Source organism: Hydra viridissima, unplaced genomic scaffold, assembly GCF_058129835.1.
Source record: "Hydra viridissima isolate aposymbiotic clone 2 unplaced genomic scaffold, HvirCarnegie_v1 scaffold_12, whole genome shotgun sequence".
NCBI lineage: Eukaryota > Metazoa > Cnidaria > Hydrozoa > Anthoathecata > Hydridae > Hydra > Hydra viridissima.
Genome location: NW_028324311.1, coordinates 14,335,050 through 14,362,796, shown reverse-complemented (window position 1 = coordinate 14,362,796; position 27,747 = coordinate 14,335,050). Strand labels below are relative to the sequence as shown.

The 27,747-nt window shown below is 30.6% G+C and overlaps 1 protein-coding gene and 1 long non-coding RNA gene across 3 annotated transcripts; both read left to right on the top strand.

Moving 5' to 3' along the window:
- Positions 1–12,114: 12,114 nt before the first annotated feature.
- Positions 12,115–13,032, top strand: LOC149881433 (uncharacterized). Of its 2 annotated transcripts, XR_016445351.1 has the most exons (3): positions 12,115–12,279; positions 12,576–12,805; positions 12,876–13,032. It is a non-coding gene; the product is annotated as an uncharacterized LOC149881433 (long non-coding RNA). The 2 variants fall into 2 exon arrangements; XR_016445352.1 differs by having other exon boundaries at positions 12,576–13,032.
- Positions 13,033–19,949: 6,917 nt separating this feature from the next.
- Positions 19,950–26,128, top strand: LOC149881432 (uncharacterized). The gene is made up of 2 exons (XM_090067840.1): positions 19,950–20,026; positions 25,299–26,128. Exon 2 carries the CDS (start codon positions 25,307–25,309, stop codon positions 25,874–25,876), a length of 570 nt encoding a protein of 189 aa, XP_089923966.1. The 5' UTR covers positions 19,950–20,026; positions 25,299–25,306; the 3' UTR covers positions 25,877–26,128.
- Positions 26,129–27,747: the final 1,619 nt, after the last annotated feature.

Below are 27,747 nucleotides of genomic sequence, written 5' to 3'. Positions count from 1 at the left end.
ACAACCAACGTAGGATTTATTTTGTGATTTAGCATATATAAACACGGATCTTCCATTTTTAAACCGATATTAGCCAAACTTGCAACTTGCGCATCAGTAACAGGAAATATATGTTCCAACAATTTTTCATATTTATTTTCAAGATGTATTTCCAATGCAAATTTCTTTCTTCCAATATATTCATCTATTTCAAATATTTCATTCAATAACTTTAAAGGTATAAGAAAATACATTCCGTTACCGCATGCTTTCTTATTGTATCTATCACACAAAATTGTTTGATAAACAGGAGCTTCACCATTAAGTGCGCGAATATTAGCATTTACACCTTTACTTTCTGTCACTGTTGGATGTTTAGCGAAAAATTCTTTAACATCTTTATTACCATAACTAACACTACCCATTTGCTGATCTAAATCCGTTTCGCGATATTTTTTTTTGTAATTTTTCTTATAAGTTATCGCTTTCATACGAGACAAAAATTCTGAAGGAACAAAATTATTGCTGCAATGTTCTTGATTTTTCGCTAAATTCGTAAACAATTTAATTCCTTTTATCCAATAAAATATGAAATCTTCTCGCACGCAAAACTTTTTCATTAATACATCATCAGCATGACCATCTGCCATATTAAAAGATGTATTATCATTTACATTTTTTAATATTCGCAATTTAAAAGCAAGACATATTTCACTTAATTTTATATGATCAACAGCTTCCCATTCAAAACGAAGTTTTATATCGCGAGTTGTGTTATTGTTAGGATATATTATTTGGGTAGTTGACTTTATTATTTCTTCTTGAACTCCTGTCGTATTAAAACCAGTCCATTTTTCACTCAATCTTTCTTGCCATTCTTTAGATAATTTTCCTGAAAGAGCTTGTTTTAATAAATCTCCTTCTTCTTTTGTATTAATTAAACTCTCTTCAAGAGTAGCAGGATTATCGTTGGGACTATAACGATCTTCCAAATTTCTTTTACGTAACTTACTTTCTGTAGACATTTTTATACTAATAAACAATACAACATTATCAAACTCTTTATATATATTTTTAATTAAGAATATACATCAATTAGAATCGCTTTTAGAATCGCTTTTAAACACGTCTTTTTTTTGCTTTTTAACGTCTTTCAATGCTTTCTTATAACCTTTTTGCAACCATTCTTTTTTTCGATTTTTATCGGGTCTTTTACAAACAACGGTTCTTAAGGCGCACGTTCGACACATACCCTCAACATTTACAGCTTCAACATTTTCTAAACATACGTTACACAATATACTTTTTCGAAATCTCTTTTTATCTTTTCGCACTTCGTCTTCACTTTCATTGTTCTCATCTTCACTTACGTCATCATTTCGTTTTTCGTTTCGCATCTTTGTTTTTCTTTTACGCTGTTTATTTTCTTCATTTGTACAAATCTCTTTCTCTTTCTCTTTTTTAAACGATTCGAGTTTATCGTTCATTTCTTTTATTCTTTCATACATTTCTTTTTTATTTTCTTCTTTAATTTGTTGTAAATAACCATTTATTTGTCTCATTTTTTGATTATTTATCTCATTATATATTTGTCGAATCTCATCATGAGATTTTTTCGATTTTGCAATAAATCTATTACCATACGACTTAATATGACTCATTTTTTATTAATAACTTCAACTTCAACAATAAATAGCGGTTTAAATTTATCATCTTCAAAAATTAACGGTTCTTTATTCGAATTTAATAACGTGCATTTTATTTTTTGAAGCGATGTTATTCGATTTAAAATAAACGTTCTCGTTACACCGTCAAGTTGAGGTTTACTATTGTTGTTCGTAACATGAATATAACCCTCCCTTTCATAATATTCATTCATATCAAAAGAACAAACGATATTTTCAACAAGCTTGTTATTTAAAAAAACCATTTGAGATAATGCATTTTCAAACTGAACATGTACCATTTTATCATCTTCGTGAGGGAAATTCAAAACGTTATTCGGCATAAAAAATATTTGCTTAACGAAGCATTTCACTCTATTTTCGCCATATCTTTGCAAACATTCGCTTATAGATTCCATCTCCACTCCCAACAAAAAAGGATTAACTTCACTACTTTCATTATTGTCATTTCCTTTCCATTTCTTATGTAAAATAAAAACATCTTTCACACCACTGGTATCCATTGCAATACAAATATTGGATCGATAACATAATTATATACTAATTTTTCATTTTTTGAATTCAATAATGTACAACTAAATGATGAAAAATCAACCGTATCTTTTACTTGAAAATAACGCATTTGCCCTTCTAAAAGAGGTTGATAATTGTTTAACAATGAAATGTTTGTTCTTTTATCACCTTTAACTAAATATTGATTTAAATCAAACGACGCCACTACATGTTCAACCTTTATATTGTTTAAATAAACATCACATTTCTCCGCCATATTAAACGTAACATGCACCCAACGATCATCTTCAGAAGGAAAATTAAGAGCTTCTGTTGGAAAAAAATAAATGTAAGTTAATGCGCAACGATAATATTTTTTATTTATATTTCTTTGTTGAATTTCATTAACTACTGAATCCGATAATCTTAATGAAAAAGGGTTACTCTCGTTTTGCAGACTATTATCATCACGATGAATAATCATAGTTTCAAACACATTTGTCAATTTTTTATTTTTAATTCTTTCATCTCTAGGCTGATACACTATTAAATGAACTCCTCTAATAGGATAGCTTTCTTTCCAATTATCAATAATAGTACCATCATATCTTCTTTGAACAAGCGGTTGTTGATATATATCAGTGGAATAAAATGTAAGTTGTTGAATAGCGTCATCCGTTAATATATTCTTTTGTCCTTGACACCAACGATAATAATTCGTTTTATTTTTAGTAGGAATTTCTTTTCTCCACAAACCTAAACATACCAAAGGCAATTTTACTGAAGAAGAATAACTTTCTTTTATTTGTTCACAATATAACCACACTTCCAAATTGTTCTTTTTATCATTCATGTATGGTTTAAATTTAACTGATTTAAAATCACCATTTAATAATGAAACATAGTCATCATTATACGTTAATGAATATTTAAAATTTCCCACTGGATTTTTAAGAAACTTAATTACGTTATACACAACACTTTTATTAATAGCTTCTAATGGAATATCATCATATAACGGAGGACACCATTTCAAATTATCTTTCTCACTCCATTGCGGAGTCCAAAGATCTTTACACATTACTTTCAAATATATATTATTCCTATAATCTTCAAAGCTTAATCCATTTAACACCATATTCGTTTTTCCATCCATTAATCCTTGTTTAAAATAATCCAATATTTGTGGCGAACGTATAGGAAATATACTCTGTTCTGTTGTTTGAAACCATGGAATAGTTAAATGTGATACAATAGTATCCTTATTCGCCGACACTTCTAAATACGAATAATCCGCTTTGTTCGCAATTCTATTGTTCTTCAATCTTATACACGACATTCCAAATAAAAAATCTTGAATACGAGGAGGAATGCAAGGCATATATTTCCAATGCGACTTATCTGCATACAACAAATGCTGCCAGTCTTGTAATAATGTCTCAATTTCTACTTGCTTATCTTTAATTCGATCATTATCTTCACCGTATAAATATTCATACATTGTTTCAATCAACAAACATTCGTTAGGGATTCCACTACTATGTCCTTCTTGAATAATATTGTTTCCGAACCAATACCTCATATCAGTTAAATGTTTATTTTTATTAAACTTATAATAATATTTTACACCAGTCGGATATATAGATCTTTGAATGTACTCTTCAAAAAATCTTGCAAACGGTGTTGGTACAAATATAGGATACGAATATCCAGTTTTAGGATCTTCACCAAACACATGACCAATATTAGAAACACGAACAGTAATTTTAATTTCATTTACATTACCGCTTTTTTTATATTTATCGGAATCTCGAGGTTCGATTTTTATCGAAAACAAATATGTAAATTTCCTTCGATCAGGATCAATCATATCTAAAACGTTACCATCTTTTGGATTATTATCATGTTCCACAAAAAACAAAAATGGTAAATTATGATATTCTGACGGATCTCTTAAAACATATTTTCCATTCTCAAACTTTTCATATCCTTGTCGAGCAAAATTATGAAGATTATCATACATACTTAATTTATCGTCATATTGAAAACTAATATATTGATGAAACGGAAATACTTTATAAACAGCAGCCTGAGAATGAGTAGGAATAAAACTAAAATCCATCACGCTTTTTACAACTTCAGGTGTCGTAGTAGGTAAAGGACTTGGAAGAGGAAAATAATATTGATTATGAATAAATGTCTGCTTCACATCGTATTTATCACTTTCCGGTTCGCTCACTATTCTCACATCTTTTCCCTTCGGCATTCCATCATACCAAAAGAAATTTTGCGGTCTTAACCCTCGCATTTTAAAATTAATTTCTCCTCGATTTTTATCCGTCACCATCTCACAAAAATTTCTTTCTCTTGAAATGTAACTTTCATTTTTCAAAGGACTAGCGGATATTCCACTACAAAACGAACCATTCCAAAATTTAAACGGTAAATAAGAATTTGGAATCAACGGAAAATTCATGTTCCACCAATTTTTATCAATATCACTTCGTAAATCATTCCACATAACCCACTTTGTACCATCATTCATAAATGTTCTTTTCATAAATACATTATCGTCATCATTCCTTTTCAAATATTCATCATTTACTAACTGTACAATACTGTGATATATATTAGGTTTTTTCCGCACGTCTTCTCGAAAATCAATAACTTTTACATCCCAACCATGTACGATACACACCTTTTCTGTCATCCAATCTAATATTACCGGTTCTTCATCCAATCCAATCCGAGAATAAAATTCATAAATATTATTATTATAATACTCTTTTACCTTTTGAATCCACGGATCATTTGTTTTATCTTCTTCTTTTTCCATTAAAGATAAATTAGTAGGAATTAACATAGATTGTAAATGAATTATAGAATCTCTCTTCAACATATTTCGAGTTACAGTTTTTCTAAAATCAACAAAAGGTAAAGTAAATTCATTCGTCACATTAAAAAGATTTTTTGTTGATGAAGAATCGCCACGAATTTCTGAATAATAATAATGCGTAGCTTCATATAACGAATCATCTAACACTTCTTCCCACAACATTTTCAAAGAAATATTAATATTATATTAATCAATTGAATATATAATATATATTAATCTATTTATATTCTCACTTATATTTATATATTATTCTTTCTTTAACAGATACTATTATAAATGTTATATAAAAGCATTATTTTCATCATTTTTAAACGGTATTTTTTCATTATTTCACTAACACGTCCGCATATATTATCCTTATTTTACCCCCGGTTTTCTTTTGTTTTTCTCTGCAATCTGATTGGTCAATTTTTCTTTTGTTTACTTTTCTCTGCATTCTGATTGGTCAATTTTTTCTTTTGTTTACTTTTCTCTGCAATCTGATTGGTCGGTTTTGGACCCCCCGCAACGTTTTGTTTACTTAAGGGCCGTCGTTTGTTTACTTAAGGGTCGTTTTCTCTATATATACCAGTGTAAACGTTAATCTCTCATTTGGGCGAAAGCCCCAGAGGAGATCAGACGACGAAGTTATGCTCAAATTTTTTCCAAAATGGCGTCGAAGGAAGGTGACTTTGTTGTACATTTTATTTTTTCTTTATTTGTAAAAATGCGCGGTTTAGCGTCTTTGAGGACTGGGAACTAGTTATATTTTTAAACGGTGTTTTTTTCATTATTTTACACGGTGTTTTTTTCATTATTTTACACGGTGTTTTTTTCATTATTTTACACGGTATTTATTACGTTTTTAAACGGTGTTTTTTATTATATATTTTATACTTATATTTGTTAAACGCATATTTTATTCGTTTTTTTTCATTTTTTCTATAATGGAAGCTGTTTCGGATGTATTTTTATTTTTCAGCTATTCTTTATTCGCACATTTGTATATAGAGTATGACAAATGTGCATCCGTCCGTCCGCACTTTCCTGATTGGTTGAAATTCATCACGTGATCATGACGTCATTTGTTCATTCCAATCGCATCATCGATGACGTCATCATGTCGTCACATTCATGGACGTCACAATCATGTTGGGGAGTCGTGCTTGCACGACGACACAACGTGATTGTGACGTCCATGAATGTGACGACATGATGACGTCATCGATGTTGCGATTGGAATGAACAAATGACGTCATGATCACGTGATGAATTTCAACCACTCAGGAAAGTGCGGACGGACGGATGCACGTTTTCATACTCTATATACACATCATCATCCAACAGTTTCTTGAAGAGTTGATTATCTGGACCTGAGGTTGTCCTGAAGAGCTTTGCAACATTCTTAATATGACACTCATAGATATGATGTCTGCAAGCAAGATGCATAACAGGTCTTCCAAGATAGATGTTTAACCTGGAATTTACTCCTTTTTCTTTGCCTGTATTTGACGCAGTGGTGTCAAATACTAGACCTTTAATGTCTTCTTTGAGTGAGTTTTCTTCTAAAATCTCAATAATCTTCTCAGTATGACAAGCTCCAGTAGAATCAGTGACAGGAGGTACTCCAAGCAATAAATGTTCTCCATCACAAGTTACACTCAGTGCTAAGCGTTCTCTTTTGAGTTTCTTTCCATCAGTATACTCTTTGACTAGCTTTCCATCATAATGAAGAATCATGTTTGATCCAGCTTTTGCTCTTAAAGCTTCCCTTGCTTCCTCCGCTGTTTCCTGTATGACCTTTCTGCCAATTCTGTGTAAATTGGATTTTGACATACCTTTACTGGAAAGTCCACTTGTATTAGCCACCTGCTTTAAAATATCGGATTGAGCTCTGATGCTTACATGTTTAACCTTCGAAATAAGGGCAGTATCTCCTACTATGCCAGCAGATGTAGATGGTTGTGGATCTATCTCATCTTTACTCAAGTCTATAGAATTAGAGGTGTCTGTTTCCTCTGAAGATAATTCTGTTTCACTTGAAGATGAAACCTGCAGCTCAGACTGATAACTCTGGTCATGATCTGCTCCAGACATTCTTACTCTTGCCTGTTGAGATCTTTGAGCAGAATAAATGTACCTTTTATCTTTTTTCCCAATGTACATTTTCCTGCAACTTCTTTGATCATTTATGAAAATGATATCTTCTGCCTTGTCTACCTGAGATCTTTTCTTATCTTTCTCTAATATTTGTATCACATCACTGGTCATTACATCAAAAAGAACAGGCAAAATATTGTCTTTGAAAATTATTCTTTTTTCTACTTCTTTAGTGTTTTGCCTTTTTTGAAGAGAAATCAATTTTTTGTGCTTGGCTAGCAATTCACTCATTTTCTTCTGTACTTTGTCGACTCTGGATGTTGGAATTCTAGCTTTTTCATAAATAGCAGTGACCTTTTTAACCAAACACTGACAATTTTCCTCACAAATGAGCTTGAAATCATGAGAGAATCCACAGCAGAGAAGGGTGTTATCTTTGATCTTCGAACTTTAGGATTTTCAAACTTTAAAAAATAATAATGTTCCAAAATGTCTTTGTTAGAAGGGAGTTGATTGTCATTCAACTTGTCACTTATACTCTTAAGAAGAAATATTTCTTTCTTTTTTCTGGTTTTAGCCATTCTGTTCAATTAAGTTTACTCTCTGCACTGGAGTCAAATAACAACTATAATATACAGAAGTTTATAAAAGTGTCCTATCACTTAAAGAATTATAAAGTTTTCTTTCACATAAAAAAGATAAAGTTTCTGAAAGTTCCAATAATAGTGTTCTATCACTACTTTGAAGCACTTTTGGTAATCCTTCAGTTAAGCGGTATAAAATAAAATTATTCTTTTGCTTTTAAAACGTTTCAGACATTTTTGAGACAATGCAAGAAAGCAAAATGATTTATAACTTTAACATATTATAACAGATTTTGGATTTTCGTTAGTCTAATTAGGTGTGAAAAGGATTCAGAAATCGATTTAGACCCATTTGATAATGATTAGATCAGTATTTTGTTTGGTTTTGTCAACCGCGTCAAACCGCATAAAAATGGATGAATTGCGTCAATTGCGTATCTTTGAACTCACTTCAAACCTAAGTAACGGTTTTATTCAAACTGCTCCCAATTTTTTTCTAACTAATGAGGGTTAATAGTACATGGTTCAACATAAGATTAGCCTGTATCTTTCAAACTGTGACTACACAAGCACTGTAAAAATAAGCTTTTTTCACCCAAAAATCATGATTTTTTAAACTTAAGGTGGCTTGTGTAGTCACAAAAATAAAGTTAGAGCTCTAAAACTTTACAGACCTCATTTTCTCACACATACGCAGCAGAAAAATGCTAGGAGCAGCCAAAATAAAATGTGACCCTAAAAACGGGACACCCTAATATATATATACATACATACATATATATATATATGTATATATATATATATATATATATATATATATATATATATATATATATATATATATATATATATATATATATATATATATATATATATATATATATATATATATATATAAAATTAACTATAACATTTTCGTTAATACAATACGCTTAAGCAATTTTGCCTTGATTGAGAAATGTATACATTTGTTTTATATCTTATAACAGAGTTGGAAGTTTGAAAAATGCAATTGTAAATTGTTATTTGAGTGTATAAAAAAGTATGTAATTATTTTTAGTTTAAAGAAAACTGTCAAAGAAGTAAAGAACATGGAAAAGGTAATTAAAACTGAATCTTATTGGACACGTGCTGGTCATGTTAAGAAACTATCAAATATAATTTTATTTGGTCAAAATGACATAAATACTAGTAATGCTGATAATACAATAAATACAATATCTATGTCTGATGAAAATTTTTGTATTACAACAGATGGTTTGATTAATAATGAAGAGAGTAATTTCTCAAACATTGCAAAACAAGAGACTGAGGCAGACATAGATTTTGATATATGTGATAGTGAGACCTACTGTAAGGCAATTAACATTAGTGATGCTGAAAGTAACAAAGAAATTAAGATATCGAATATACTCTTATTGAAAAACTGTGTAATTGGGCTGTATCTTTTGATATTACAAGTATTACCATCACCGCTTTGTTAAAACTGCTTAAAAAGTATCACAATGGATTGCCATTAGATGCTTGTACTCTTTTGCATACAGCTAGAAATAGTTCAGTTGTTGCTCTTAGATGTGGAGGAGAGTATTTGCATTTAGGTATCCAATGTGGTTTTAAGAAGTTATCTAGAAGAGGTGAACTGCAATCCAACAAACTTGAATTGCAGTTTAGTATTGATGGTCTTCCTTTATTTAAGAGTAGTAATTCTTGTTTGTGGCCTATTTTGTGCATAGTAAGACAGAGTGAAAAAAAGATGCCTTTTGTTGTAGGTGTATACAGTGGCAATAGCAAACCAGTGAATTTAAATGAATATTTTGAACAGTTTGTAATAGACTGTAACAATTTAGTCAGTCATGGTTTGTTAATTGCAGCTGTACATTATGAAATTGCTTTGCACACTTTTGTATGTGATGCCCCTGCCCAAGCTATGATCAAATCTATAAAATCACATAGTGGGTACTTCGGCTGTGATAAATGCAGAGTTGAAGAAGAATGTAATGGAAAGGTTACATTTCAGGAATTAAATGCACAATTGCGAACTGATGCCCAGTTTGACAGGCAAGTTGATGAAGATCATCATTTAGGGCTTTCACCACTGTGTTCATTACCAATTGGCATCGTATCAGGGTTTCCCTGTGATTACATGCATTTAGTGTGCTTAAGAGCAGTTCGCAGACTTTTACTCTGTTGGTTAATGGGTCCTAAAAGTGATAAGTTCTTCGCTCAGAAAATTGAAGTACTTTCTTTCTTATTGGTGGGATGCCCAAAGAGTTTGCCCGAAAGCCTAGATCTGTGTTTGAAATTATGAGATGGAAAGATACTGAATTTAGGCAGTTCCTTTTTTATACTGGTCCCATTGTATTACGTGATGTTTTACCTGCAAATTTGTATGAAAACTTCCTTTTTTTATAAGTAGCAATGTCTATTCTAACAAGTCCAAAGTTTTGTAGACAGTATTTACACTATACAAAACAGCTTCTTGTGGAATGTGTAAAAGATATGAAAATTTTATATGGCACAGGGATGCTTGTATACAATGTTCATGGTTTGATTCATTTGGCTGATGATGTAAAGAAATTTGGTCCACTAGATGACTTTTCCGCCATTCCATTTGAAACTAAGCTTGCTTCTCTGAAAAAATTAGTTCGTAAGCCATCATTTATTTTACAACAGGTAGAAAGGCGTTTAAAAGAAAGACATAATAAGAAGCCTTTAGTGTCTGCAAATAAAAAAAATTTCATACCACAAAAAGAACACAATATTGGACCAGTGCCTTTTGGTGTAAGTTGTTTAAAACAGTATTGTAAACTTAGTCTTTTAAATGGAACAGTTTTGTCAATATCTCCAGGCGACAATTGCTTTTTAAAATTAAATGGTCAACCATGCCTTGTACGCAACATTGTTTTGATTGACAACCAGTTCAAATTAAAAATTGTTATTGAACTTTTTAAAAATATTCAGGATTTCTATATATCTCCCTTACCTTCATCTAATATAAATATCTTATTTGTTTCAGATCCTTGTGGATCTTATGAAACTATTTACAGTGAGGATCTTTTTCAAAAATGTGTATGTTTACCTTGTGGAAACTATTCCTTTGTTGTAATTCCTTTTCTAAACACTCTTGCTAGTTAAAGAGTCATAAAATATTCTATTATGATTAATTTATATTTTATAAGACATTATAATTCTAAAAAGTTGTACTTTTATGTATATGTAATACATTCAGGTATGTTAAATACTTTTCTTATTTTTTGAATGTGGGTTAGTAAAAATGGATGGAGTTTTTGAAATATGCCACCTGTACAATATTTAACTATTATTCAGCATTAAGATATTTCTTCTAACAATATTTATTAATTTTTGGTAATATTTGAATATCCTAAGTAGCTATCTCATTTATATAGCAATGTTTCATTTATTCAACTATTGGTTTGCTTTTTATGCTTAATAAGATTTTTAATCGTTGGTCAAGTACCAATTTCTGCACTGCAAGCACTGTAAGTATATTTTCGGATTTTATTAGTATGCAGTGGTTGTTTTTCAAACAAGTGATAGGGAAGAGGTGAATTCAGTGCCATTGTTATGGCTAACGCTGAACCGAACACGTTGTGCTTGGCCACCTAAACCAACACCCACTCATAAAATTATAAAAGCAATCAAGTCACTTCAAATGCCTGGAACAGATTGGTTGCAGTTTACTGTTAAATGTCTTGGAATATATGGCTAGTATACTTTGTCTACCTTTATAGCTACTTATTTTATTTTGATACAAAGTTAATTGCTAAATATGGACACCTATCTTATGGCCTGATATGAATAAAATATTTTAGATGACATTTTTTAGCTGCTGTGTTTTTTCTAGTATACAAATATTATTTGAAAATCCAAATTTAAATAATGTAGAAAATCTTAATTGTTAGTATCATAACAAATATTATTGTTTTTATAATGTTTTTGTAGAATGATATGAATAGAAATGTCACTATAGTGTATTTTATTTTAAGGTGAAACTGCAAGTAAAAACTGCAAGTAAAAAATCCAAGAAAGCTGAGATTACATCTGAGTTAGATCCAGCTAAGTCCAACACTGAAAAGGAAAATTATGCTAAACGAAGGAAGAAGAATGTTGACGAGTTTCCTAATGATGATTATGGTAACATAGATGGTGAATATGAATGTATGAATAATGCTAGTCCAAACATTTATGTTGATAAACTGCTCTCCAAAAAAAATTCAAGGCTAAAAAAGATTATTCTGGCAATGATGATGATTTTCAGATTTTTAATAAATCTCTTGCCAAAAAAAACCCAGATATTAAAAAGCTTCTACTGCCGCCACAACCACCCCAAGATTCTGACAAAAGTATTTCCAATCGAATTTGTGAAAATAAATGTTGTGTAAGGTAATGACAACAGACCAATCAGATTTGTATCAAAATCAAGAAGAGACATAAGATTCATCAAGTAGAATGATGCAAACCTTGCCTGAAATTTCACTTCGTTATGCAACACCATTAAAAACCACAACTAATTATCTACCACGCACTGAACATGCAATTTCTAGTATGTCATTAAAATAAGTTATTTTAAATTAATAAATTTGATAAAAAAGTGTGTAATGAATGCCATTATGTAATCAAATAATGATACAACTTGTATACAAATATTGTACGCAATGTTGATTGGCTTTGAACACTAGTTTTATCAACATATTTAAATTTGTTATTTAATTAAGATAGTAAATTTTAAAATATTGACGATTGAGTGCTGAATGAAACATATAAAAGTACAAAAAAGATGTATTCAATATTTTAATTTAGATTTGGTTTAATTTAAAATGGAAAATAAATTATATTTAGATGATATAGTTAAGTTGCTGGTGGAAGTCAAAAAACAGAATGATGACATAAAGGCTCAAATTCAATGTATTTCACAACAACAAAATGCTATTTTAAAGCATATTGATTTACGGATTGCAAGAGTTAATCCCAAACTGCCTGAAAATGTAATTTTGCCATTGCAAACATTTTAACAGGTGCAAAATTTTGAAAAGAAATTGCGACAGTCAATGCTGGACAAGTTGCAGATAGTGAGTTTTTTGTTCTAATGACAAACTTAAACTATTTTTTCTTTAAGTTTAAGTTATACATTTTGTTTAGACACAGTATCTTGGTCTTCAAGGAGGTGTTACTTTGAAAGAGACTGTCAGACGAATAATGAAAATGATCATGACTGATGATTTGGCAAACAGTTTTAATTTCATGGGCAATGGAAAAAAGCATGCTTTTTCTGTCCTGCAGCTTAAGGGCATTGTTTGTGGTTAGTAAATAATTGTATGTATATATTTGAGTAAATTGAAAAAATTTGCTATTATTGTTTGAAAAAGAGTGTTTTTGTGCAAGAAGACTTTAGTTTTCAAGTAATCAAGTGACTTGTCCTGCAAAACTAGTATCTTGTGTCTTGTGATCAAATAGTTCCATTAAAATGCCTATCAGTGTTTATGTTCTTTTTTAATTAAATTGATTGAAAATCAACAAACAAAAATCTAAATTCGTGTGAAAGCATAGAATCAACAAAACTTATTTTAGAGTGCTCGCACCACTGACTTGAGATCTTTTCAGATCTACAAACCGTTACATCACAGCTTTATAAATGCTATTGTAAAAATACAATGGTAAAAAATGGTAATGAGTCCTAAAGTTTCCATTTTCACAAAATTTGTTAGTTTTAGGGTTAAATTTTATGGAAATCATTTATGGTCTATTGGCTGCAGTTTGTATTTTATGCAGTATTGATATAAAAAGTATTAGAAAAATTGAAAATGGAAAGTTTCCTCAGTATAAGTTGTAATTCAGTCACATATATAATTTCATATGCTGATTTGTGACAGGTTATTAATCTTTTAAGTATTTTTTGAAATGAAACTGGTATTGATATAGTATATTTCGACTGCTTTGCAAACACAAAGGGCTTATAGCATATTTATATATTATAAAGATTCTGTGCGTGCGAATCCCATGACGAAGGAAGCCATAAACGCTGAAACTGAGTCAGCTATAAAAACATGGCAGCGTGTTTCATCTGATAGAGGTGGAGGTCGTAAAAGGCGAGAGGAAACCAAGAAACAGTTGCCTGGGATAAATGCAGAGGATTCATTTTAGCAATAATTATAAAGCATCGATAAAATTCCCATATTTTATGTTTGAGGTAATATTTTTGTTTATTCTTTTTTGTTTACACACACACACACATCAACTTAAGCTATTTTTAGATATTTTGTTTGAATGTATTTTTACTAAATTTTGAATTAAACATAAATATAAGTTATGTTTAATTCAAAAGTTAGTAAAAATACATTCAAACAAAATTTTACAATATTTTTGTATTTAGTTCTTTTAACGAAGGAATTAATATCACAGAATTCTTTTTTTCTTTATTTCAATTTTATTTATTTTTAATTAAAGATTATATTATAAACTTATTTCACCATGCCTACAGTTTTAAAACGTAATATATAAATGACAAAAATGTAAATAAATAATAATCCCATAAACATACAATACCTTTTACAACGAACAACCTATATTAATTGTATTATATAGTTATAAGTATTTATTATAATAATATGGTTATTGTTTTCTTATTTGATTGAGTCTATCAAATATACCTTTATTGGTATGCCTTACTATAGAATATATTTTATACATGTCATATATAACTTAGTTGTATTTTTTCCGGATAGTTCCTGATCGTCGATTCATCAGCTTATTCATCATAATAAGGTATATTGTCTATGTCATTTTTACGTTTTTGTTTACGTCCTGCCGATGAGCAGCCGCCCATCAAAAATACATAAATTTTACATTTGTAGCCGATTAAATGCGGACGTCGCGCCGATATCCGGCCGATGCTAGTGTGTTATCTGGGTTTTGTCTCGTAATCGTTTTAATTCACTATTGAAGTTTTATCATATAAATGATAACCGAAATTTTTCTAACCCTTATTATACAAATAGAGATAGATTATACAAGGTACAACCAGTTATAGAGGAACTTTTTGAAAAATTTTAAAGTGTTTATATTCCAAATCAATGTATTGCAGTAGACGAGTCATTGTTACTACGGAAAGGTAGGTTACTCTTCAAACAATATCTTCCTCTTAAAAATCAGATTTAGAATAAAACTATTTTGCCTATGTGAAGATTCTGGATGCATGTACCGTTTTAGAGTTTATACCGGAAAACAAACTTCAACTGATGCTATTGATATTCAACTACCAGAAGAGTGTAAAAGCTTTAATAATACTGAAAAAAATGTTGTATAAATGATGTTGCCACTTCTGAATAAAGGTTATACTATTTGAATGGATAATTAATACTTTTTATGTGGGCTTTTCCACTTTCTGCTCCACTATGGAACAACAGCATGTGGAACAATTCGATCAAATCGCATTCCACTAGTTGTATAAAATGCAAATGTTCTGATTAATGAAACTGCTGCATTTTGCTTTGGCCCACCTCTATGTTTTAAAGTAAAAAGATAAAAAAGATGTTTATATGCTTAGTAGTCAGCATGAGGAAACTGTATCTTCAGTAAAAAGATGTAGAGGAAGACCTACTTTCTTAGTAGACACAAAACTAAGATGTATTGTAGAGTACAACTATAATATGGGTTCAGTTGACAAACACAATCAAATGTTAAAACCTTATTCAATTGCCAAAAAAAGTATGAAATGGTATAAAAAATTAACATTTCATTTGCTGCATATTGCCTTGTTAAATAGTCTCATCTTATACAAGAAAAACTATCCCAACACTAAACTCTTAAAGTTTTAACATGATGTTGCTGCATCTTTGGTATTTGATGGTAACAAATCAGTTGATTTTATAAAAGAAAGAGATATCAGGGATGCTCCATCAAGACTTAAAGAGCGACATTTTCCTGACACCTTAGTTCCTACTGCAACTTGGAAAAAACCACAGGCAAGATACCGTGTATGTAATAGAAAAGGTGTTCGAAGAGATGTCAAGACTATTTGTCCTTTATGTCCAGGCAAACCAGGTCTTGTGCATCACCATGTTTTAAATTATGGCATACTGAAATAGAGTATGGAGATTAACTAGGAAACAACTAGCTTTTCATACTAATAACAAACATCTTGAAGCAGTGTTCTTATATTGTAACTTTTAACTGTAAAAATTGTGTTCTATTTTAAAATTGTAAAAAATTTAATAAATAAATTATTTTAAGTTAGTTGTTATTATTTACTTGAACTAGTTAAGTGTTTATAACTATGTAACTTTATGATATTATTTTAATAAAAAATACTAAACATCTTTTCTTATTTTGTTATATTTGCGACTTCAACCTCTTTTTTTATAAAAATAATAGTCATGTTATTTTGCTAAAAAAAGAAATTTTAAATACAGTATTTTTTTTTTTAACTACGTAAACTGAACTGCCTATTTTAAAATAGTTTTCGCATTAAAATTTCAAATATTAATAATTGTTATTTAAATATCAAAACTTGTAAATAAGAATTAGGGTTTACAACAATGCAGCTTTCATAAACAAAACACTTTACGGAATTTTTAAAAAGTTACGGAAGATTTAACCGGTAAATTTAATGGTTTAAATAATCTTTTATTTTCGGCCGCTTTTGGTAGTTAAAGGGTTAAATTCTTCATACACTTCAATTTGATTTCCTTTGCTTTGATCTTCTAGACCAAGAATATACAAGCTGTATAGTTCTTTGTAGCAGTCGTTGGTTGACTTTATAAAATATAAACAGTCCGAGGTGCTTTGTCCTGGTCCCATAACCGTCCACCCAAATATGGTTTCTTCCACAATAGCTTCAGCATCATTTCCAGCCCTGAAACCTTTCAACTTTATTCTTGCAATATCACCAGCACCAATTACTTGATGGATTTTATGATCATCGTAGTCATCGTCATTGTAAAAATGCAATCCGTCTAAATGTTTGAATTTCTATTTTAGGACGGTTATCCTAGGATTTTGTAACTCTGTAAGCACTTTCCGTTCTAACTTTGATTAGTTAAATTAAAAGTTTGATATCAAGGCAGTTGCGTCCGCTTATTGAATGTAAAGTAGTGTAGAATAATGGAAGATTTCGATGTACTGATCCCGTCATTGTCTCAACGTTTTTCGATTCCCAAGCTTTTGGCTCTAACTTTAGGTACTTAATTAGCATAGATGAAGCATAATAACTACCAGCTCCCGTATCCAAGAGTGCTCTCACATATTTGCCAACGTTCACAACAAATGTTGGATGAATAGTTTGCCCTTCGTATCTAGCCATAAGGATACCCTTTTTCGATTCGTCATTATTAACTCCAGGGCATATAATTGAATGAAGCCTTCCTTGACAATGGTAGCAAGAACGTTTGCTACGACAGTTGGATACTGTGTGGTTTGTTGACGTGCAGTTGAAGCAGCGATGGTTTTCTTTAAGATAGTGTTTCCTTTGCTGTGTTGAATGAAGTTTCGTACATTCGTGACTGCGATGATTTTGCGAACTGCAATAGACACACCCAATGTTTTAAGTTTTGTTACGTTGGAAGTGTTTTTCCATTTCATGTTTGTACTCCCAATTATTGTGGGGCTTCGAATTTTCCTTTCTGATTTTATTACTTGGTCGTCCAATAGATGATTCTGGGTTTCGTTTTGTATATTCACGTAAAGCTTCAATTAGCTGTTCAAAGCCCCTCTCCTGCCGTTTTGGATCTGTTCGAATAATATCAGCTTTAACAGGGACAAGTTTGTCGAGAGTTTCATGTGCCAGTATTACTGCTGTTTCCAATTTGTTTAAGGTTTTCAAAGAGTTAACGCTTACATTTAATTTTCTGTAAAAATGATGTATTTGATCCACGTCGTTATTTTTTATGTATGGAAGATGCATGATATCACGATCATGCTGGCGTATAATTTCAGAAGTAGTTCCATATTTTCGGTTTAGAACTATTTTCGCTTTTTCACAACCATTTGCATTAAAAGGGAGTCCAGCAATTTTCTCTTTTGGCGTGTTTGATAACAGTTCACGTAAGTAAGATAATTTAGTTACTGGAGTATAGCTTGTGTTGTCAATTTCTGTGCTGAATTGAGTCGATCTTTCTTAGTCAGTTGAACACAAGGAAACATTAACACAGAGTGGCGACCCTGTGCCAAGACAACTGGAATGTACTGAATACTCTACAAGCTAGTTGAGCGACTTGGTCTGGAAGTACGTATATCATTGAACAATAACGATATACACTCACTAGATAGATTAGAACCAATTATCAAAGCAAAACTGTCGGAGACTTTTAACTTAATCCAAAACAAAGAAGAATTAAAAAGAGACAAAGAAAACGCCGACAATGAAGAAATCGACTACTGGTACGAACAACAGAACAACTTAATTAAACAGCAAAGGGAACTTCTGACCTCACTGGAAGAACACCGTATAGAAAGAGAAATTACGAAAAAGAAGAAGATGCACGAACAAATTGCTCGTAAACATACGCTAAATGGAGGTGCGTTCGAAAGTACAAAGACATTGAAGTAAGCTATTCTAGAATTAAAGTCAAGCTTTAGAATTTGATGAGCTTACTGCAAAATGAATTATAGAAGTTATTCAACTCAATACTTCATTTTGGGGCTTGATAATATTTTGGCATTCTTTCAATACCATCAGAAATTTTCTAATGGTGGAGCGAATGACAGAGATTTTTTAGCCACAACTTACACTCTTCTACGTTTGTATACGTTGAAAAAAGATACAGTCAAAATTATTGATCGATCTTATTGAGCCAGAGAGTGCAATTTTGTCATTCTTAAATTATGGTGTTCATTAAAGGATTACAAGGTTGTGGTTCTAAAAACCAAAGCTGATGTTGAAAAAGAAATGGAAAATTTAGAACCAATCAAGGTTGACATGCTAAATGGCAAATACATTAGACTTCGACTTTGTAAATACATACTGACTTCGACTTTGTAAAGACAATGTTAGATAAGAAAATACTTGCATTAATTACAAACACAAATTCAGTGCAAACTTGTTCAATATGTGGAGTAACTTCAAAGTTTATGACGGACAAACAGGAAGTCAATAAAGGATTTAAATCAAAGCCGGACGCGTTTTACTTAGATATTGGTCCTCTTCATCCATAAATAAGGCACATTGTATCATATCGACTTAAGCAAAATGTCTAGAAAGTCCGAAAGGATCAAAAACCCTACAGAATAAGTAAAAAGCTCAAAATCCAAAAAAAGGTTTTGCAAAGAGTTTGGGTTAAAAGTTGAAAAGTAAAGAGCTAGAGGTACTGAAACAAGCGCAACGGGCAAAGTTTGTTGACAATTTTGTTTCGATCCTGAGATATTATCTGTTGCATTCGCCTGTTGCACTAAGAGTAATTGGTAAAAAGGCTGCTGAGTCAAGAAACAAATTACACAGAAAGAATCGTGAACTCAACGCTCGTAAAACAAGTTGGGAAGCGAATTTAAAAGATATTTTTGAACGGAATATAAAATCATTTGACACTATCAGCTCTATCAACTTAGAAGCCCGGTTTGAGCAAAAACTTTGGACTGCTATTGAACTTCCTGACATAGTAAAAAAATATTTAATCTTCAACGATTCAGACACAGCAAGTAAATGTGAAATCACCCCTGAAAATATTGAACAAGAAATCTTAAACAACCTCGACGATTTCGACGAAAAATTTTGGTGAAAGTTCATGCTCAGAATAGGTTTAATAATAATACGATTATGTTATTTTAATACCATAAACTGTAATATTAAGGTTTAATAACAAAATTATTTCCTTTTAAGTAAATTTGATGTTTTTTTGGTTTTCTTGAAACTTGTTCGAAATTTCTCACAAGCTATTTAATCTGTAAGGATTAAAAACTCACAGAGGCTAAAAAAAATAAATGAAATTTTTTACTTAACAAAGTTTTCGATTTTTAGCCACCATAATATAATGAAGGTCCAGATTGTGTAGTGTATCCAAACGTGAATAATAACTCCCATCAACATGTGCATTTCTTATCTTTCTGTCTTCATTACTTTACTAAACTAATTTAATGAACTAACATATGAATGTTTCCCGGGTAGCTATTTTTTAAATCACACCATTTCCATGAGAATTTGACTGAGTTAAATAAATATAGCAAACGATTGGTAGCTGTGTAAAAAGCAAATAAAAGCAGTTATCATGTTTCAAAAGCATACAAAACCTTCAAATGTTTTACTTCGAAGTGTATACGAAAACAACACATTTGCAGACGGCAGTTTAGCAAGAGTCAAAAAGGTAAATGCGTCCAATCTAGAGGTAACTCGTAATCAACTAATTAGTTTGTAAGTTTCGAAAGTAAGTGAACCCCATTTAATACTTATAATTTCACGGAAAATGTCTTCAAATAACATAAGCTTTTGAATAAATACCCTAATTTATTTAGATTCAAATTCTTTCGTAAACCGTTTTTTATGTCGCAACATTATTATAAATTTCTTAAGAGCATGGGTTGGTTAGTAGATGTTCTAAGAATATCGAAACGTTAAGATGGGATCTTTTTGAAAATGTAAAAAAAAGTTCTTTCATTTTCACAAGCAGTATCTATGAAGTCGTTTCCCTTGTTTTTCATGAGCGTCTTTCACACATCCGTTATAATCAAAACTGAATTGTTTTACCTGCGCAATCAACTGTTAGGTTTTGGAATGAATATCTTATACTGTTTAACATACTTAAAAGGGGAATATTTATTTGTTTAGTAATTTCTCGTTTAGGCAAGTTTTGCCACAGCAAAAACGAGAAATTACTAAGCAAATATATATTTACAAAAGCGTAAACAATAACATAGCGTCACTATACTGCTTTTGTTAATTAATGAAAACTCTTATCCTCTTCAGCATTAAAACTTTGGCGCTTAGAGTAATCTCGCATAAATAAAGTTCAGTAATTTTTTGAGAACAAGATTCTTACATAACCAATAGGTAAGTTCATAATTATAAACTATTAAAATAATTAGCAATTACGGAAAACAAAAAACAAATTACAGTCGGAGGTAGCTAACCTAACAGTTATGCCTAGCTATTCGCAGTCATACATTATGCATAAATGATTAATTTTAAAACCTTGCGACGTGAAAGAAAATCTATTGATTAAAAAATATAACATCAAGTTGTGTGTGAGAGACTACATGAGAGACACCGCTGTTATACTGAACAAAAATTTCGTTTTACTTACTGATCCATAGCGATAAGAAGAAAATAAGCCAAGCAAGTGAACGTCACCTTTGAGAAGAATATTTTTCCACAGAGAAAATCTGTTTGTAAAGATAAAATGATAAGGTACGTGGGAGAAAAACAATGTTAACGGACAAGCATTTAACTCTCTGGAGACAGATCTAATGAAGGCATGCTGTTAGCGAACAGTTTTGTATGAAAACGAATATTAAAAATGAGATGTTGTATAGTTTTACTCTAAAAGTGAGTATTATCGATCTGAAATTCTTTATTAAACGTAAAACTAACAGCAACGCCATGTTGGTGGACTTGGGCCCGCAGGAAAAGGAAGGGATTTTAATTACAATGATAATAACCAGTGGCATGATGGTTGGGAGGGTTGGTATGTGTTGGTGGTGGAAACTCCGTTGTTAATGCAATCAAAGTAAATATTCGAATTATAAGATATACTTGTATACTTTAAGTAACCATAAGAGATAAATGTAACGAAGACATATAACGAATAAATGATGCTAGTTATAACGGACATTCATATAGTTTGAAATCTCTTAAAAAATTGCAGCCTGAAAATTCCAGGGTCACCCCAGATTTGCTAAACTTATTAATCAAAGCTATTCTACAAACCTGTCTAAAAGCCATGAAGGTCAAATTACTGGTCTCCTTTTTTGTTAAAAAGAAAACTCTTAGTTTCCAAAAGAACGTTTAGAAAAACGTAGAAGTTAAATATTTAATATCCAAAACAAGCGAAACTTTTTTAAATCTGCTTCATTAATATGTGTTTAACTACAGTTACAAAAATCTTTAAAAGTATTGTTAAATGAGCCACTGATTATCAAATGCATTTAACAGTTAAAATATAAGATTCCTTGTGGTGCTGGATAGACGGGAAAATGATAATACTTAATATTTGATTTTGTTTTAAGAAAATAGAAAATATTATATTTTAATAAAGATAAAATGGCGGGATTTAAACTCATCCAATAAAGTTACTAAAAATAACAGTGTATCCAAATGTGATTAACAACTCATATCAGTATTTGATTTTTTTCTCTCTCCCTACTAACTACTTTTCTCATCTCACTTTTTTGCATGATTACGAAACTTTCAAATATGCGGTGGTTGTTTAAAAAGCAAATAAAGGCAATCAGCTTATTTTAATTGCAAATAAATCCTTCCAAAATTTTAGTGCAAAAAAACGACAGATTAACAGACAGTAGTTTAGTAAGAGAGAGATATTTAATTTTGATAGTAGATTCGGGATTTCATTTAAACTTGAGGTTTAAAGTAAGTTAATTGTCAAAAATGGAACTTATTGATTGAGCATTGTTGTTTAGTTTCATTTCCAATTTTTTCTTAAAACATTTTTTATATCTTAACATTCTTGTAAATTTCTTAAAACTTATACGTTGTTTAGTTAGATGGTCTAATAGCATTGTAGTTTTAAAAAAGATATGTAAAAAAATTTAAACTTACACTTGTTTTACTTTCATTCAAAGTTGCTATGGAGTCGTATTTCTTAAGTATCTCTTTTGCCTACCTCCGTTCTAATTCAGCATATTCTCTTATACAATATATCTCAATAAACGATCTATTAGTGTGTAATGGTTATCACTCTTTTATTCAATACGTTGATAAAATACAAATAATATTTCCTTACCCTTCTTGATGTGTTTAATATTGTTTTTATCAATTATTCCTTTTATATCTTCTTCTTCTATTAAAACGAATATCTTTTTTCATTTTTCTCTATTTAAAATGGCAAACTTTCGTTTACTTTTCTTTAATGAACATTTCTTTTGACTTGTGTTTAATTCTTTACTTCTTTTGTTTGTCAAAAATTTCTTCTTTTTCTTTTTTTTTAATAAGACTTCTTGTTTATCAAAAAACTCTCTAAAACTCTCTTCTTTTTTTTTAGCTTTCATAGTTTTTGCTTGTTTTTGGTTGCGATACCTGATCATCAAATATATATATATCACAGGTTGAATAAGTCACCGTGTTTACGTGTTTTTCCCTGTCGTTGTTTTTAACTTTCCTTTCCTTCCGCTTTATCATTTATTTACATGATAAACTATGCGCATTTATACATTATGTTAAATTGATTTGATTTGAAACTTTGCAACTTGATAAAAAAAACCGTTAAAAAAAAATATAATTTCGCATTTAGTAAAACGACATTTAACAGACAGCTCCCACATTTAATAAAATCATTCATTTTACTTACTGATCTTTGAAGATGAGAAAAAAAAAAAAAAAACAATAGGAAAAGCAAAATGGTGACAGACAGGTTTGTTAACTCTTTTGAAACAACATTTTTCTTCTTGTTAAGACTTGCAATGAACATGTTATTGGCATGTTATAAGAAAATAATTCTAGATTTCACAGATTCTCAAATGATTAATAATCAAATCACTGACAATTATGATTTTACTAGAAATGAAGTTTCAGGCTGCGCAAAAATTGTTGAGCTTACTTCTCAAAACCATCGTGCAAACTTTGTTTTTAAATACCATAATAGTGAGTTAGTTTAGAGTAACTTAGAATTTAAGTTTTAAACTACCAAATCAAGTGGAACTTCACAAAGTATTTTTTTATCAATTTATGTTTAAAATGAAATGTATTACAGTTAAAGAATCTGCTGAAAATATTTTTAAATGAGTTACTGAAAATCAACCATACTTAGCTATAAAACTATGAGAATCCTGGCAGTGCTAAGGAGGCGAGCAAAGTATAATAAGTAGATAATATCACCTTCTTGTTAGTAGCATGCAGAAAAGAAATATTTTCTGGCCAAGTATTTAGTGGCAATATAAACGTCACTTACATCATATGCAACAGATTAAAGTTGTGAGGTAATAAATAACTTTCTGTCTCCTATGATATGCATATATTAATTGCATAAATTAAAAATTAGGAAAATTTTTTTTAATGTAATTAAGACAAAAACTTTTTAAAAGCATTCCCTTTAGAGTAGTTTTTAATGCGGTTTATTAAGGCATGAAAAATATATATCAATAGAAGTGGTTAATTAATTTGAATTTTAAAAACTGAAAATATTTATTTACTAAACTGAATTTTTCATTTTAAAGACATTTTGGAACTACTTATCCTATTTCAAATTAACTGTTTAAGTGTTATTCATATACTAAGTATTGGTAAAGCCAATGCAGCCAATCAACTAGGTATTTTCTTAGAAGTTATTTCTTTGAAGATTAACAGTATTCTTTTATTCTGAAAGTGTAATCTTCCAAAATCTTGGGGTTGCATATATATATATGTCGAACAGTTACGCGACACGGATTTCGGCATCTGAATTGTTGACAAATGTTTCCTCATCTACCTAAATCTGAGGCTTCTATGTCAGTTGTTCATAACTAACAAGTCTTAGCGTTCACATTTATTTGTAGATACCTGCTATGCTTAAAACAACATTTGGCCCTTGCTCCACGGTCTTCATTTGTCTCTAGGCTAATCGCATACTCACAGTTGCGGGTGGCAAATGCTACTTTCGGTAAATAATGATGCATTAATCTAAAATCAGAGATCTTCGAGCACTGAACGCAACATCTTGATAACTATTTGATGAAAATAATGGATACCATAGTCTCAATTGGTATCGTCCGATATGAACTGATCTAAAAATACCAAATAGATAAACGGTAGGACTATGAGCTGTAGCTGAATAAGACTACCATTTCAAAATAGTTTTGATAAAAGCATCTAATTGCTTTATGTGGAAAATGTCATTATTTAAAAGTAGTGAGCCTTACCTAGTGGTGTTTTAAAACAATCTTAAATTGGCAGAAAACTAATATATTAAATAGGACTCATTTTATACTTTAAGGTTTAACTCATATTCTTATATGTATAAAAAAAGATATATATATTTATGAAATTATATATACATTTAAATCAGTAAAATATTTGCTAAACGACAACACAAATAAACTTTCAAAACTAGTTTTTTTTTTAGAGAAATTGATATTATTAATTAGTCAAGATTAGGAAATCAAGTCAAGTAAGTCAAGTATAGTATTTGACTTTTGTTGTAACAGTATTTTTTTACTCAACTTCTTTTTTTTTTTTTGATACTTTGTTTTGATGTAACTATGGATTACGGGCTTACATTAGAGCAGATCAGACTCTTTGAATATGAGTGTGCTTTAGCAAATCATAAAAACCTTAAATTTTTTCGATGAAGAGTAAATAGAAAGCAATGGCTAAAACAATTTCACAAAAACTATATTGATTAGTCATTTCAAACTTTACTTTTGTTATAGCAACATCTTTTTTACCCAACTTTTTCTTTTTTTGATACTTTGTTTTGACGTATATTTTAGCACTGATAATGATGGTGAAAACAATCTTCGGAATCATGGTGATGATATTGATGGGATCAAATTCTAGTGAGCAGGAATCAACAGCACTTGATATTGTGGATCTTGATATTGACGCCTATAATTATGTATATAGTTGGAAGGAATATCATAAAAACCAATACAAGTATTCTGATTACCAATATAAGAGATTTTTTCATTACGACAAAACGAAGCTTAACGCAATATGCATTGCTGTCGGTATGGGAGGTGGAGTTGCTGGTGCTGGGATTGGGTCATTATTTGGTCCTGCCGGAATGGCTGTCGGCGGTATATTGGGTGGCGTTTTTGCTCATGCAGCTGCGAGAGATCTCGCAGATAGTTTATTAAACAAGTTCTTCAGTATGCAGCTAGAGGAGGCAAAACGAAACGCATTTACTGAGTTGAGTCTTAGAACCGATGCGTCTAATCATGAGATCAATAACAATTTTAGGTACTATTCAGAATTAGCAAAAGACAGAGGTGATTCTAAAAGATATGTGATCCTTCAGTTTAGCATGGCTGTTATAAAAGTATCTAGAGGACTACAATGCCTAGTGTAAATGGAAATGCTAACAGTATATATACAAATTATTGATTAATACTTTCTCAAGACACTTTTTAAAAGGATTCCGGTTTTATACAAAATTTAGATTAAAGTTTTTTATTTCTTCGAATGAACAATTAATTTTTGTTTGTTTTGATTTTAGTTTTTAAGGAAAATTTGTTACCTTTTATAGTTCAAATGTTAGTTTAACAAATGGAGTCTTTGTATTCTTTTTTTCCGACGAAACAGAATTCGATGTTTTCGATTAGTTTAAAAACTTTTATAAATTTAATACTTTTAGGTTGAACTTTAAGATTATTTAGAATTTGATTATTTAAGATATAATTTTTATGCAAACATTTAGAAAAGGTCATGTGTACCTAATCGAAGATCTGGTTGTTAAGACGTTTTCTATGTGTTCATAAATTTATTTATGTGTAACATAAATAGACTTTTTCTCTCAACATAAGTAAACTTTTTGGAGGAATAGTTTACTTATGATGGGAGAAAAGTTTACTTATGTAAAAAGTTATCTTATGCTGGAAGAATAAAAGCTTCAAAGAAAATCCAAATGTATAAGTGAACTTCTTTTTTTAAATCAGGTAGGAGGCACAAAAAAATAGAAAAAGAGAAAATCTTTATCAAGTTTTCAAATATTTTTGACGAGCGAAATGTTAGCGAAGGGAGAATAGTCCTTTAAAAAGCAGTAAAAATCCTTTATAGAACTTTCTTAGAAAATAAGATTTTATCAAAATTGTCATTAAGTGTGACGAGTATCATTAATTTAAATAACTATAAGTATGTTAATAGCTGAAAGTATGTTAAGTGGATTGTTATCCAATACAAATTTAGGTTAAATTTTGTAAAAGGCAAAACTTTGATATAGTGGAGTTAGAGTAAGTGAATTAACGCAAGGCCAAATCAAGCAAAGATTTATAAAGAAAGTCGAAAGTTTGCGTTCATGCTATATCTGAAAAAATGTTTAATATAGTTTACGTTTTCCTAATAGATCGAAAATGCCAACTGTACAAGACCAAGATCAATATTAGTGATTCTTGGGTACCACAAGGACTCTGCTAATCGTGCAGTACTACTTTGCGCAGAAAGCAAGAGGGGAAAGAAGTTGCACTCCCCCTTTTGTTTGATTTAAAGTCAAATCAAGTGAGACTTGAAACAAGAGGCACGATGTATTATTGCCTAACTTGCCAAATTGGTCGTTCAAAGCCGCAAGAAAAACATACTTTTGATGAGCAAACCACTATTGAGAAAGAACCAAGTGTGCGTTGCGGCACATTCCTTAGCCCTTTAGGAAAAGGTTTTCAACACCTTTCTATTCAATGCTTTCAAATAAAGTACAAGGTAAACCTTCAATCTTTATCAGCAAAAGATGCCGAAGCAGCCAATCAAATTGCATCTCGAGTTATTTCCAACAAAGAAATATCCCCGGAAAGAACTATTTGTCTTGCTAAAGCATCCAGGTCTCTACTTACACTTACACCCGGTAAACATTTATACTTAAATTATTTTTACGTACATATATTGATAGAAAGTCTTGATTATTAAGAAATGAGGCTAGGTAGAATTTAGAAAGTGTATATTTGACAAGTTTCTAATCTCTTTAAAAACAAGTAATTTAAATGTTTTACCCAAACTTTCTGAACAAAGTTTATTATAAACAAAAAAATATGCTTGTTGTGGTTTTAGATCAAAGTAGTGCCCAGCCACAATCAAGCGCTCCAAAATTGACCGCTCCAGCTCTTGTAAATGTACAATTAAATACGGGCCTGTCAAGCAATGGATTACAAAAACTGGTCAGAACTGTAAACCAGACATCAGGCAGCGAGATGGTAGAGCCAACTTTTTACATGAATTTCTTAAGAGCAATAC

Bases quoted from the DNA above. Each gene is read 5' to 3' on its own strand.
- LOC149881432 (XM_090067840.1), top strand. From the start codon at position 25,307: ATGATGGTGAAAACAATCTTCGGAATCATGGTGATGATATTGATGGGA.